The 13,577-nt window shown below is 55.7% G+C and overlaps 1 protein-coding gene across 1 annotated transcript; it reads right to left on the bottom strand.

The window, feature by feature from the left end:
- Nucleotides 1–143: 143 nt before the first annotated feature.
- SCN1B (sodium voltage-gated channel beta subunit 1) lies at nucleotides 144–10,247 on the bottom strand. Its single transcript, XM_019979158.2, has 6 exons — nucleotides 9,871–10,247; nucleotides 7,843–8,009; nucleotides 6,909–7,149; nucleotides 1,538–1,679; nucleotides 891–962; nucleotides 144–797 (listed from the first exon to the last, which is right to left on the bottom strand). Exons 1-5 carry the CDS (start codon nucleotides 9,908–9,910, stop codon nucleotides 896–898), a joined length of 657 nt encoding a protein of 218 aa, XP_019834717.2. The 5' UTR covers nucleotides 9,911–10,247; the 3' UTR covers nucleotides 144–797; nucleotides 891–895.
- Nucleotides 10,248–13,577: the final 3,330 nt, after the last annotated feature.

Here is a 13,577-nt window from a genome sequence, read left to right as displayed (position 1 = left end):
CCTCCCCCATCCTTCCCCCACCAAACGTGTGCACAGAGGCCCTGTCACCAGGCCAGGAGGGCGGGTCCCCGGAAACACCAGGAGGCTCTCTCGGATTTGGAGGGGGTGTAGAAGGTGACTGGGCTCACGAGAGAGACTGTGAATCAAGTCCAAGAATCTTTATTTCATGAACAAAACTACTTGTGTAAAGAGAGACGAGGCTGAATGGGCCCCTTTCTAAGTGGCCACAATCCAAGGCTGGTGAGAGAGGGTGGGTTGGGCTGGGGTGAGAGTGCGTCGCAGGGAGAGGAGACCCCAGGTCCAGCCAGAGGAAGCAGGAGGGGAAATGGCACCAGGGCTCAGAGGGGAGTGGGGGGGCGGGGTCCAGGAACCCCCTGCCCCGAACCGTTCCAGCCATCACAAGCCCCACTGGGCGGGGAGGGGGCAGGGAGGCACTGGGCCCCTGTTAGTGCGTGTCCGAAGCGGCCAGTGTGTGCAAATCAGCAAGAAGGAGGGGTGCGGAGCCGCTGCCCCCACCTCACCGCCCCCCCCACCAAACAGGCAGCAGAAGCAGGGGTAGGGGGCAGCGGCAGTATTGCTTTAGCCATCATGCATGGCGCAGGTGGGTGATGGGGCAGGAGGAAGAAGGCTGGATTAGGGGTGTGAGCCGAGCCCCCTGCCCCCTCCCACCCTGGAGGCTCCGTTGGCAGGACTCTGAGGCTTGTGGAGGCCCAGGAATGGCCAACCCCCATCGGGGCAGACCTTGCCTGGATGTTACCCCGTTAGGGCTGGCTCTTCCTTGAGGCGGAGCCCAGGGCCTGAAAGGGGAGAGACAGGGCACGATGAACCTCACAGCTAGCTGGCACCTCCTAGGCTCTCCAGCCCCCTGCCCGCCTGCCCGCCCACCTTACCGGGGCTATTCGGCCACCTGGACACCCGTACAGTTCTCTTTGCTTTCTGAGGTGATGGCCAAGTATTCCGAGCTGTGGGGGCAAAAGCCAGGTGTTCAGTGACCCCATTGTCAGTCTGGCCCATCCCCCCATGGAGACTGATGAGGGTTGAGGTCTCTGTTCCCCAGGGGCACAGGGGTCAGAGAGAAGAGGAAGTGGCAGGCTGGATCCTAGGGATCCAAGAGGAGCCCAGGCTGGAGGTCTGGAGTCCTGAATGTGGGGGAAGAGGGGTTCTGGGGGCCTAGACTCCTAGGTCGCCAAGGGGTTGGGGTCTGAGTCTGAGGAAGCAGCGAGCGGGGGGCTCAGACTCCTGGGTCCTGGCAGATAAAAAGGGCTAGGGCCTGGAGTCAGGTATCGCTGGAGCAGAGGATGCCAGGCCTGAGCTCTGGATCCTAACAGAAGTGGGTGCTAAAAGAATCTGAGCACCAAGGGGCAGGGACCCAATCGCAGCCTCACCCCATCTTGGGCACCAAACGGTTCCCTCTGGGGAGGACTGGCAGATGGTGCCTGGGTCACTTCCCCACCCGCCTCCCCACTCAGCCCATGATCCCCTCTGGGAAGCACTAGGCATCCTGGGCCGTTTCTCCCCTCCTCAGGACCCCACTCACGCATTCTCTTGTGCGGCAGCCTCCGTGGCAGCGGCAATCTTCTTGTAGCAGTAAACCATCTCTGCCACGAGCCAGATGGTCAACACCACGATGAGCACGTACATCATGATCTCGGACACGATGGACGCCATGTCTCTGTTGGCTGCAGGGGCCAGGCAGGGTCAGGTGGCAGCCTGAGTGTGTCCTGAGTTTGCTGTGCAAGCCTGGGCAAGTGGCTTGACCTCCCTGGGCCATGTCTGCAAATGAAGCCACGCTCTCCCCCTAGAGGCATCATTGTTACTGTGGTTCTTAATAATCAGCCTTGGAAGAGCTTTCGGATCGCCCTGAACCTGTCTCCCTGTGTAACTCGAGGGTGCCTCCATGTCATACAGGTGATTGTAAGTGCCCCAGAGCTGAAGCTCTGCAATGAGAAGGCTCAGGTTCAAATCCTGGCTCTTCCACTTGCCAGCTGTGTGACCTTGGGCAAGTGACTCAGCCTCTCTGGGTCTCAATTGCCCCACCTGTAAAAAGTTGATAATCACAGTGTCTCCTTCATGAGAGTATTGTGAGAATTAAATAAGCTTTTAACACGCTTATAATTGTGCTTGACAGATAGAGAGCACTTTATACATATTTACTATTATCAATATCATCACTGTTATTATTGGGGCGAAACAGCATAGTAGTTAATAGCAGGGCTCTGGAGCCAGACTGTTAGGGTCCAAATCTTATCTCTGCCTCTGCTGTGTGACCACAGGCAAAAGACTCCACCTCTCTGAGCCTCTATTCCCCTGCCGTAAAATAAGGATGATAATACTCATGCCTTCTCACAGGGTTGCTGGGAAGAGGAAATGAGTTAACATCTGTAACATGCATGGATGTGCCCACAGTCAGCTCTGCCTAAGCGCTGGCTATTCGCTGACATTTTCCGGAAACCCTCTCTCCTTTCCACAGCCCTGGCTCTTGCCAATGTCAGCTTCCTTTCATGGAGCCTAAATTTAAACTCTAAAAGGAGCATGTTCAGCCGGGGGACCAGAACGCAAGCCCATGGTGGTGTCCTCGGCCGGATTTCGCAGGTGTCCACCCCGCATCCCCAGCCCCTCTTCCCGGATGGCCGGGACGTCATTTTCCCTGCTGTTCCCACGTGGTCTTCCTCCCCTAGGTGTGTGCTCAGTTGCTTAGTCATGTCCGACTCTTTGCAACCCTATGAACTGTAGCTCGCCAGGCTCCTCCGTCCACAGGATTTTCCAGGCAAGAACACTGGAGCGGGTTGCCATTTCCTCCTCCCCTGGGAGTGGGCGCTTTCTGCTGCTCCACCCGAGGCAGATGGTACCAAGGCTTTCTGGGCCACAGGAAGTGGGGTGCAGGGTCCGATGCTTCTCCCCTGCTTCCCAGCAGGAGGAGCTGGGGACAGGACTCCACACCTCACCCATTTGTTTGTTCGCTTGTTCCTTCACTCCAGAGATACCCTGAATGTGTCTCCTGCGGTGAAAGCATGCTCTCACCCAGGCTCTGTCCTGAGTTCTTTACTTGAACATCTCCCTGACTCTAAAACAACCCCAAGGATACAGAGCATCCAGGCTTCCCATGTCAGCTGACCTCCAGAAGCACAGAGTTGAATACATGTTGGATAAAGCTCAGTGGTAAAGAATCTGCCTCCCGGTGCAGGAGACGCAAGGGATGCGGTTCTATCCCTGGGTTGGGAAGATTCCCTGGAGTAGGAAATGGCAACCCGCTGTAGTATTCTTATCTGGGAAATTTCATGGACAGAAGAGCCTGGTGGTTGGGCTACAGTCCATGGGGTCACAAAGAGTCAGGCATGACTGAACACACACACAAGCAAGCATGGATAAAACTCAGTCATCAGAATTCTTGCCCCTGCTCCTGGAACTCACCAACCAAATGGATTAAGTAAACTGGTATCCTGCTCTCCCAATCAGATTAGGACAGTGGCAGGTACGGCTCTCTAGGCCATCTGCAGGACAAGTTTACTGAGGACTTCCCTGGTGGCTCAGATGGTAAAGAATCTGCCTGCAATGCAGGAGACTTGGGCTCAATCCCTGGGACGGAAGATCCCCTGTGAATGGCTACCCACTCCAATATTCTTGTCTGGAGAATTTCACAAACAAAGGAGCCTGGCCGGCTACAGTCCACGGTGTCGCAGTCAGACACGACTGAGCAACTTTCACTTCACTTCATTTCAGAGAGGAGAAAGTGCCAGGCAAGGATGCACAGCCAGGATTGCACTCAAAGCCAGGAATCAACTCCAAGTGGAACTGACTGCAGGGTCCGAGCTCTTATCTACTCTTAAAAGCTCCTGCAGCCCAAGAGAGACTTGGAAATGGCCGTGGTATGTCCAGGGCAGTCTCCATCAACCCACAGACATCTCAGGAGGCGGGGCTGTCATCCCCTCCACCACACTTCACAGATGAGAAACTGAGAGAGAGCGGTCACACCCGGGAGCAGAGGCAGTTTCTCTGAGGGGCATTTGATTTCTTCAAAATCCCTGAATCTTCCGAGAGCTTCACCTGCCTGCCTCCAGGGGCAGATCTGAAGCCCCAGCCTGCACGTCTACGGGCCGCATGTCTCACCAGCTTCAGTCGCCACTGCACCTCCCCACCTGCTCCCCTCTTACTGGGTGTGTCCAGACAGAATAAGCCTTCCTGTCCCCAGATGCCAGCCCCACCCCTAGTGAGAGACACCCAGATGCTTCCTACCATCTTCTGCACCCCTCCCAGCTCAGTGAAGGCCTCATCTCCAGCACCCACTGCTCCCCCCTTTGGAAACGACACAGTTCATTACTGAGGGGTCATGACCAGCAGGCAATACCGACTGATAGGTAATGTTGAAATGGCAGTAAGACAGTAGCTTATGATAAAGACAGCAATGGCTACTGATGCTAACAATACAATAATACCACAGGGAATGAAATGCCATAGAGTGACACATAATGTTAAAAATACTACAAAATGAGCAAGGATGCCGAATACATACCAAATAAAAATTTTTTAAATACTATGACATGACTGATAATATTTTAGAACATATAGCATGGTGGCTAAGGATTAAAAAAATGATAATATGGTGGATAATATTAAAAATACTCTGGGATGATGGATTATAATTTAAAAAAATATTGTTGTTATGTTTGGTGTTTGGTAATGTGAAAACACTATAGCATACAGTATAACATAACATACTATATCACAGTGGGTAAGGTTAAAAAAGCAGGATTATAACATGGTGGATTAAAAACCACTGGGGTATGGTGGATGGTGCAAAAAATACAGGCTCTGGGAAGATAACAGAAATAGTCCTATATTACATAAATATAAGTCCATGCGTGCTAAGTCACTTCAGTCGTGTCCAACTCTTTGTGACCCTATGGGCTGTAGTCCACCAGGCTCTCTGTCCATGGGATATCCCAGACAAGAATACTGGAGAGCGTTGTTGTTCTCTTCTCCAGGGGATCTTCCCAACCCAGGGATGGAACCTGAGTCTCTTATGTCTCCTGCATTGGCAAGCGGGTTCTTTACTATTAGCGCCACCTGGCAAGCCCAATTAAATATAAGTCCTGCATCACATAAATATAAGCCTCCCACATATACTGGGAAGCAGTATAACGTGGTAGATAATGTTAAAAAAAAAAAACAAAAAATAGAGGCTCTTCTGGGACCTGGGCGTGCCTGAGCCCAGGCTCCACCATGCTAGGGAAGACAGCATCATGAGCAAGGGCTGAGCCACAAGATGGAAAGAACCTGGGTGCCCAAAGGGCATCCAGGAAACTTCCTACCCCCTAACCCTTCACCTGAGCACAGATTTGGGAGACGGGACTGACCCAGACTTTGTTAAGCCACAGTATTCGGGGGTGTCTTTTTTACAACTCCTCCACCGTCACCCAACTCACCAGGGCAGGGCTCCATCATCGACGTCTGTGGGTGGCCACCCACCCAGCATCGTGACCTACACCAAAGAGTCGCTCAGACATGTCTCCTGAATTGAATTCTGCTAGATCACTTTGCTAATACCCGTAAAAATGCTAATTACCAACAGGAACCCACAGGCTCTGGCTGACGGCAGAGTATAGTGAATCATGCCAAGAATAAAAACAACAATCACACAGGTTTGGCTGGGTTCAAATCCAGGTCGCAACTCTGTGACCTTCGCCTTGTAATCTTACCTCCCTGAGCCTCAGTTTCCCCACCTGCTAAATGGGGATAAGAAGAGCCTCTATGGCAGAAGGTGGGTTGTTTTTTCGTTGTTAAGTCATGTCCAACTCTTTGCGACCCTGTAGACTGTGGCCTGCCAGGCTCCTCTGTCCGTGGGATTTCCCAGGCAAGAATACTGGAGTGGGTTGCCATTTCCTTCTACAGGGGATCTTCCTGACCCAGGGATCGAACCTGCATCTCCTGCATTGCAGGTAGATTCTTTACTGTCTGAGCCACCAGATGCTGGGTGGGAGGATTCAGTGAGGGACTTCATACAGGACGATGAGGCCAGCCCCGGTCTTGGGGAAGGAGGGCACCAATGCACACGGCCCGTGATGGTGGCATGTACTGATGGCCCCTCGGGACTCACCTGCCATGCTCTTTGGAAGCCCAAGGTCTGGGATATCTCCCTGACTCTCTAGGCCAATGGCCCCTGGGGCCCTGGAAAATTCCAATTTACACCCAATCAGAAGATGGTTCAGGGAAGGAGTCCAAAGCAGTTGAAGCCGAAATGATGAAAAATGATTCAAAACACACCTTAGATCTTTGCTGCTCAGCATGGCCCCAGACCTGCAGCCTTGGCCTCATCTGAGACAGAATCCTGGGCCCAACATGGATCTGTTGAGTCAAGATCCAAACAACAAGACGACCGCATATGGTAGAATTTGAGGAGCCCCGCCACAGGTGACACCACTGATTTCCTGCCCCAGGTGACACAGGGGGGCAGGACTAAGGCTGTTGACAATCAGAAGCACCACGACCATGGCCCCCGTGTGCCGAGGCCCTGCTGTGACAGACGCACCAGCCTCGGACGCCCAGCATCTCACTCCATCCTCACCACCTCCCCCACGACATCAGAATGGCTCCAACGACACACCGAGAGAGAGACACCATTATCACCTGTTTCCTACAGGACGATACTCAGGCTCAGAGACAGGGAGGCACCCACTGGGGTTCACAGCGCAGGAGGCAGAGCTCAGCTCTGCACTCAGCACTTCCCTGGGACAGGCCCGCCATGACCTCTCCATGGCTGAAGGGAAGTGGGGGCTGGAGCTGGACTCCAGGCGGGAGGTGTTGTCTCCACCCCCTGCTGCCCAGGCGCTGAGCCAGCCCGTCCATCCCCCCCTCCCCCCCTCGCTTCCGCCATCTGTCCCTCCATCTGGCTGCCCGGGGGCCCGACTCACCTTTGTCCACCACCTCAAGGTGGATCTTTTTGACAACGCTGGTGTTGTGCTCGTAGTTGTCGAAGAAGAGCAGGCGGTACACGTGGCATTCATAGTCGCCCGAGTGGTTGTAGGTGACGTTGGTGATGAAGATGGACAGGTCCTGCAGGTCTTTGGTGCCCCGGCTGCCGTTCCACACCACGCGGCCCTCAAAGCGTTCATCCTCTTCCAGTTGCAGCACCTCGTTCTCATAGCGCAGGATCTGGGGGCAGTGGGCGCGGGGTCACTGCCGGCTACCCCCGCCCCACTGAGACCTCTATTCTGCCCCTCGCCCTGACGCACAGACACAGAAGGACCCAGACTGTGCCCGAGCCCTGACACAACACACGCCGCTGCACGTGTTCTGTGGCCATCCTCCGGAGCCCCCATTCAGCCTTTCTGGTCTTCATTCTCTACCATCTTGCCCGGCCCCGAGACACACTCCCCAGGCAGGGCGAGAGACAGCCCAATTCTGGCTGCTGTAGACTTCAATTCTCTGGAAGGCCCTCAAAAAGTTTATGGAACCCCCTCCTATGCAATTCAAAACACAGAGAGTGAAAAGGAGGTCAAAAAGTTCTGTTTCCTTCCACGATAACAATCTGAGGCATTTTTTGCTGGTATAAAATAATTCCGATGACGTATATTTTGTGACAACCGTGTGCCAGGTGCAGGAACTCAATTCTCACACCAGCCTCAGAGCTGGAGACTACCCACTCCCCTTTCTTTACAGAGGAGGCAGTGAAGGTTCAACGGCTTGCCCAAGGTCACCAGCCGGTCCTGGTGGAGCTGGCATGTGGATCCAGGTCATCAGAAATGGCACCTGGGTGCAAACAAACTCGCAACCCCAACTGGAACCCTGCTCCCCGTCACTAGCTCCCACACAGGTGCCACTCTCCTGTGCCAGGAGCCCACCCACCTTGACAAACTCCTCTGTGCCCTTCTGGCGGAAAGTCCACTCAGTGAAGGTCTCAGCGTTGGTCTCACTGCGGCGCTTGCAGGAGATGCACAGGATTTTGAAGGTCATCCCATACACGGCCTCGGTCTCCGAGTCCACCTCCACGCAGCCCCCCCAGGCTGAGGACACTGCAGGGACAGTGGGCTCAGGTCGAGCCGGGGCACCCATCACCCTTGGCAATGCCAGGCTCACTGGTTGACAGCTCTCAGGCCCCTTGGAAGCCATCTGGTTCCCCTCGATTACGATCAGGAATAGCCAGAACCAGGCTCGGAGCTTGGCCCTGCCACCAGCTACATGCCCTTGGTGAGTCCCTCGTCCTCTCTGATTGCCCCTGTGAATAGTGAGGGAACCGATTGTCTTTCTTCTGGAGGTGGCTGGGCAGGTTCTTTAAGGCAGGTAAGGCTGCAGGGGACTTGATACCTTGTGTGTGCACTCAGTCGTGTCCGACTCTTTGCAACCCCATGGACTGTAGCCCACCAGGCTCCTCTGTCCATGGGATTCTCGAGGCAAAAATACTGGAGTGGGTAGCCATGCCCTTCTCCAGGGGCTATTCCTGACCTAGGGATCGAACTCGGGTCTCCTGTATTGCAGGCGGATTCTTTACTGTCTGAGCCACTAGGGAAGCCACGGTACACTGGATGCCCCCAGTCAACAGGGCTGTTATTGTGGTCAGTAACTTAGAGTCTGTGCTACCCAAGTACCCCTTTCTCAGGAGGCCACTTGTCCAAGGTATTGCAGTGTCTAGGTGGTGGGACCAGAATTCTAGTGGCGTTGGAAATTCAAGGTGGCAGCGTCAGTTCTACCAGCATTGATTGCTCTCTAAGACCAACCGGCCCCAGATAAATGGGTTGGGAGAAGCCAAGGCCTCAGAGAGGGAGGTGGGCACTGGATCCAGGGCAGAAAAACACCTCAGCCCTGCCCCCCAGTCCGGTAAGTTCCCAACATCCACCCCTTCCTATCTTCTCCTGCCTCAGTCCCCTCTGCTCCCAGGCTCCTCACTTCCTGAAGCCAATCCCACCCCCATCATCTTCTCAAAACTCTCTGAGCTCTTTCCCGCCACAGGGCCTTCACATCCCCAGCAGATTCCAGTCCCTTTGAGTCCCTCATCCTCATTCTTACCTGCCTCCTCCTTCCTGCTCACTAACTCGTGCTGTCTTTCCAGCTCCGAGGCTTTTCCTTTGCCCCCCATCCTTTCCTCTATTAATCGGGGTTTTCTGCCCTCCTCCTCTGCTGTCTCTTTCTATCCCCCTGAGAGCCTCAGTCTTTGCCGCCCCCTCTTTATTTCTCTCAGGAATCTCTCCGAAGGCCCCACTTTGTATCTTTACTCCGGCTCAGACACCCTCTCCTGCTCTCCATCTCGCCCTGCACCTTTCCCTGTCCTTTTAAAACTCCATCTCTACCTGTGTCTACCTGTGTCTCTATCTCTTCCTGCCTCGCTCAAGTTTTTCTCTCTCCACCGCTCAGATCCCTAACTCTGGCATACTCTACACCCCTCTCTCTATCTCCCCCCTCACTTTCCAGCTCCCCAGTCTCCCAGCGGAGCACTCAGGAGTACTTCTATGTCTCTCGCCGCTGCTTCCCTTCCGTGTCTCTCTCTCTCTCTCTCTCTCTCTCTCTCTCTCTCTCGGTCTCTCCGTCCCAATCTCCGGGCGCCGCCTCCCCCCCTCCCACCTCCCGCGACTGTAGGTGTCACATTGCAGCCTGCGGGGCTCTCCGGGAGCAGCTGACTCCGCGTTTCCTCGCCCCCGGCTGGGCGCCCGCAGCCGCCGAGCCGTGCCAGCCCGGCCCTCGCCCGCTCGCGCCCACCCGCACCTCTGCGCCCTCCCGAGCCCCGTTCCCCGCGCGCACAACTTCTGAAGCGGACTTAGCCGGGCCGGGGGATGAGGTGGGGACGGCCCTCGCCCGCGGCCCAAAGTCCCGAGAGCGAATCCCGCGGCCCGGCCAGTGTGCTGGCTGTGCCCCCGCCACGCGCGCCCCCCGCGCACTCACCCAGTGCGGCGCCGACCACAAAGGCCAGCAGCGTCCCCATGGCTGCGCTGAGCACGCTGCGCCCCCCTCCCGGGCCGCCGGTATTAATAGCGGGGCGAGAGGCGGCGGGACCCGGCGGCGGTTAGAATGTCCCCGGGAGCGCGCGGGCGCAGCAGCTGCGGCTCTGGGACCGACGAGGGGGGAGGGGGGGCGCGGCCCCCCCGCTCCGGTTACCGCCGGGGGCCCAGCCCCGGGGCCCGGCGTCCGGGCATCCCCGCCGCGCGGGCGGCGGCCGCTGCTCGGGCTGCTGCGTTGGCGCGCGCAGCCGGACACATCCGCCAGGTGCGCGGACCCCGGCCCCGCTCCGGCTCGGGCGCGCTAGGGCGCGGGCCGCGATCTCCTGCGCACTGCAGCGGCGGCGGCGGCGGCGGCGGCCACGGCAGGGAGGAGGGAGAGGGAGGGGGCGGGATGAATCACCGCCGGGGGAGGGCGCGGCTGCCCAGCCTTTGCCGCAGCGGCCCGGGAGGCGCCCGCCGCACCGGCCTCTCCCGGTGGTGGCGCAGGGACCGCGGCTTCGGGCGTGGGGCGCGTGGTCTGGGCGTCGGACCCCTCCAGACTCCGGGGACCCCCAGATGCGGAGTCTGGGAAAGGTGACCCCCCTAGAGTCACAAGAGGGCTTGGAGGGCGGTTTGAGGGCAGGGCTCCGGACTTTAAATTATGGAGGTCATCCCCCTGGAATCTCCAGGGGAACCTGGCAGGAATCTCTTGGTGACCTCCCCCTCGGACCCCGGGCACTCGGGCCTGGAGGTCACTGTGTTGGAACCCAAGTGGGCTTGGGGGGTGTCAGGCTAGGGCTACCCATAATACTCCAGACCCCTCCCAAGCAGGAGGGACACCCTGGATCCAAACCATAGAGGCTGCTCTGCTCTGGTTACTAGAGGTGCCACGTTTCTAGAAGAGGACCCTTCGTGACCCCGCTACCCTCTGTCTCTGACGTCATCTTCTACTCCGCCCCTTGCGACCCCCCGCCCCCACCCCGCCTTGCTGCTGTCGAGGCCCGTGCTGTTTCCAGCACACCAAGCTCCTTCCCACCTCAGAGCCTTGGTCCTTCCTCACCTCTGCTTGGAACACTCTTCCCCTAGGTGACCCCAGGGCTGACTTCCTCTCCTCCTGCAGCTCTTGGCTCTAACGTCAGCTTCATCAGGCCCTCTGTCCACTCAGGACAAACTGCCTCCACCGTCCCTTACTTGACCTCCTTTACCAGTTTTTTTTTTCCTCACAGCAGTTGTCACTACCTGACATTATACTCTTCTTTATATGGTTCCTCCATTCACCTCTTGTCCTTCCAACCCTGGAAAACAAGCTCCCTCAAGGTGAGAACACTGTCTCGTGCACCACTGCGTCTCCAGCACCTTCACCTGTGCCTGGCACCTCAGCGTTGTTGTAGTTGCTCAGTCGTGTCCGACTCTTTGTGACTCCATGGCCTGTAGCCCGCCAGGCTCCTCTGTCTCATGGGATTTCCCAGGCAAGACTACTGGAGTGGTTTGCCATTCCCTTCTCCAGGGGATCTTCCCAACCCAGGGGTCGAACCCGGGGCTCTTGCACTGCAGGAAGATCCTTTACCATCTGAGCCACTCAGGGAAGCCCTTTGTCACCTTGCAGGTGCTCAATAAATATTTGTCAGGTGAATAAATAAGTACCAGTGCTAGAGCCCTGCTGTATGCGGGGTCCACTTCTACCTCCACAAGCATGTATATACCAAGTTCTGTTATTAACCTGCATTTTACAAACTGGGAGACTGAGGCTGGGAGAGGGCCATTCCCTTGCCTAGGGTCACGCAGCCAGCCTCAGGTGGGTCTGGAATTCTGCCCGAATGGCAGGTAACTTGTCTGCTAAATGAAAAGGATGAGGATAGGGGCTCTTTCGGGACCACAGTGGGGGATTTTTGGCTGAGGGCTGCTCTTCAGGTCCTGACCTTCAGTTCTAGATAGGGTGAATTTCCAGAATCTCCCCAGCCCAACTTTGCCAGGCAAGAGGAATCAAGGGTGGGGCTGGCCCGGGGCAGAGGGAGAGGAAGCCAGGGACACCAGACACCTTTGCGGTCTGGGCCTTTGTGCCAGCACTTCCTGGGCTGTGAAATTCCCCTGCAAAAAATAACTCTCTTGCTGTTCCGGTCCCTTCTGTCAGGGGTGGCAGGCAGAGGCACAGTAAGGACAGGCCTTAGGCACCACACAGGGGCACCTGCAAACTGATGTTCGCTGAGCACCTACTATGGGCTTGTGCCATTCTAAGCACTTTACTATTAACTCATTTAATTCTTCCTACAAGATGGGTGTTAACATTATTCCCATTTTACAGGGGGGATAAACTGAGGCACAGGATGGGTAACTTGCCTCAATCGCTAGCTAGAGGAGAGGAGCGGCCGGCTCTGTAGTTTACCACTTGTGGTCCATCCTGCCCCATCCAGCCCCTCCTTCAGTCCTCTGCCCCACACCATCAATTAAGATTCTTACAGCCTGTGACCTGTCAGAGGTCTCTTTTTACCCTTCCTCATTCACTCTGGAACCAGAACAGGATTTGAGTGAGACAGATCTGGGTTCTACCTGGACCAGAGGTTTTGCCTCTAGGCTCATTTCTGAATCGGTAAGACAGGGTCCAGTGGCCTCAAATTCTGGTGTGGGGGGCCTCTGTATCTGCAGGTGGAGACACCAGGGGCTAGGCCTTGCCTCTCTGCTGAGTGGTGCCAGGCATGTAACTATTTGTCTCCATCTCATGGTGTAACTGAGAATTAAATGAACATTTGGGTTTGCTGGTGGCTCAGACGGCAATGCACGAGAGGGGGGTTTGATCCCTGGGTCAGGAAGATCCCCTGGAAAAGGAAATGGCAAGCTACTCCAGTATTCTTGCCTGGGAAATCCAATGGGTAGAGGAGCCTGGTGGGCTACAGTCCCTGGGGTTGCAGAGTCAGACACAACTGAGCGACTAATACTTCAGACCTTGGCACAGACTCTGGTACGTACTTGGTCCTCACTATATGACTTACTTTTTTTCTCCCCTGATTTTTTTTCTGCCATAATAGTAACCTTTATTGAATATTTACTCTGTGCAGGCCCTGTTTCAAGTAGCCACCTTTATTAATTCCTTGAATCCTTACAGAGTGGTTCTCACAGTGAGGTCCCTGGACATTCAGCAGAGCATCACCTGGGAACTTGCTGGCAGTGCACGACCTCAGCAGACTCATGGCAAGTGGGCTGAGTCTCAAACTGAGGGTGGAGTCCAGCTTTCTGCTTTTTAAGAGTCCTCCAGGAGATTCTGATGCAGCTAAAGTTCGAGAAAACTCACTTCTAACAATCCTAAAAGACCGGTGCTATTGTTTTTCTTGGCCACTCTGAGGCATGCAGAATCTTTGTTCCCTGACCTGGGCTCCAACCTGCACCCTCTGCAGTGGAAGCATGGAGTCTTAGCCACTGGACCACCAGCTAAGTCCCTGACTGGTGCTATTCTTATGCTCATTGCACAGAAGAAAACTGAAGCTCAGAGAGGTTGAACTGCTCCGGGCGACATGCCTGCTAAGTATCAGAGGTAGGATAGAGCCAGGTCACCAATTTGTCCTTGGAGCCCCCACCCTGGATCCTGATGGTGCAAAGCTGCTTAGGAATCCCAGGTCACGTCGGTGTCTGTGGCCCCAGAAAATCAATTGTATGCCCCTCCTACCGCGGCGGGATCAA

This window comes from Bos indicus, chromosome 18 (genome assembly GCF_029378745.1).
Source record: "Bos indicus isolate NIAB-ARS_2022 breed Sahiwal x Tharparkar chromosome 18, NIAB-ARS_B.indTharparkar_mat_pri_1.0, whole genome shotgun sequence".
Classification (NCBI taxonomy): Eukaryota; Metazoa; Chordata; class Mammalia; order Artiodactyla; family Bovidae; genus Bos; species Bos indicus.
The sequence above is the reverse complement of the archived record's forward strand: the minus strand, read 5'-3'. Positions and strand labels throughout refer to the sequence as shown.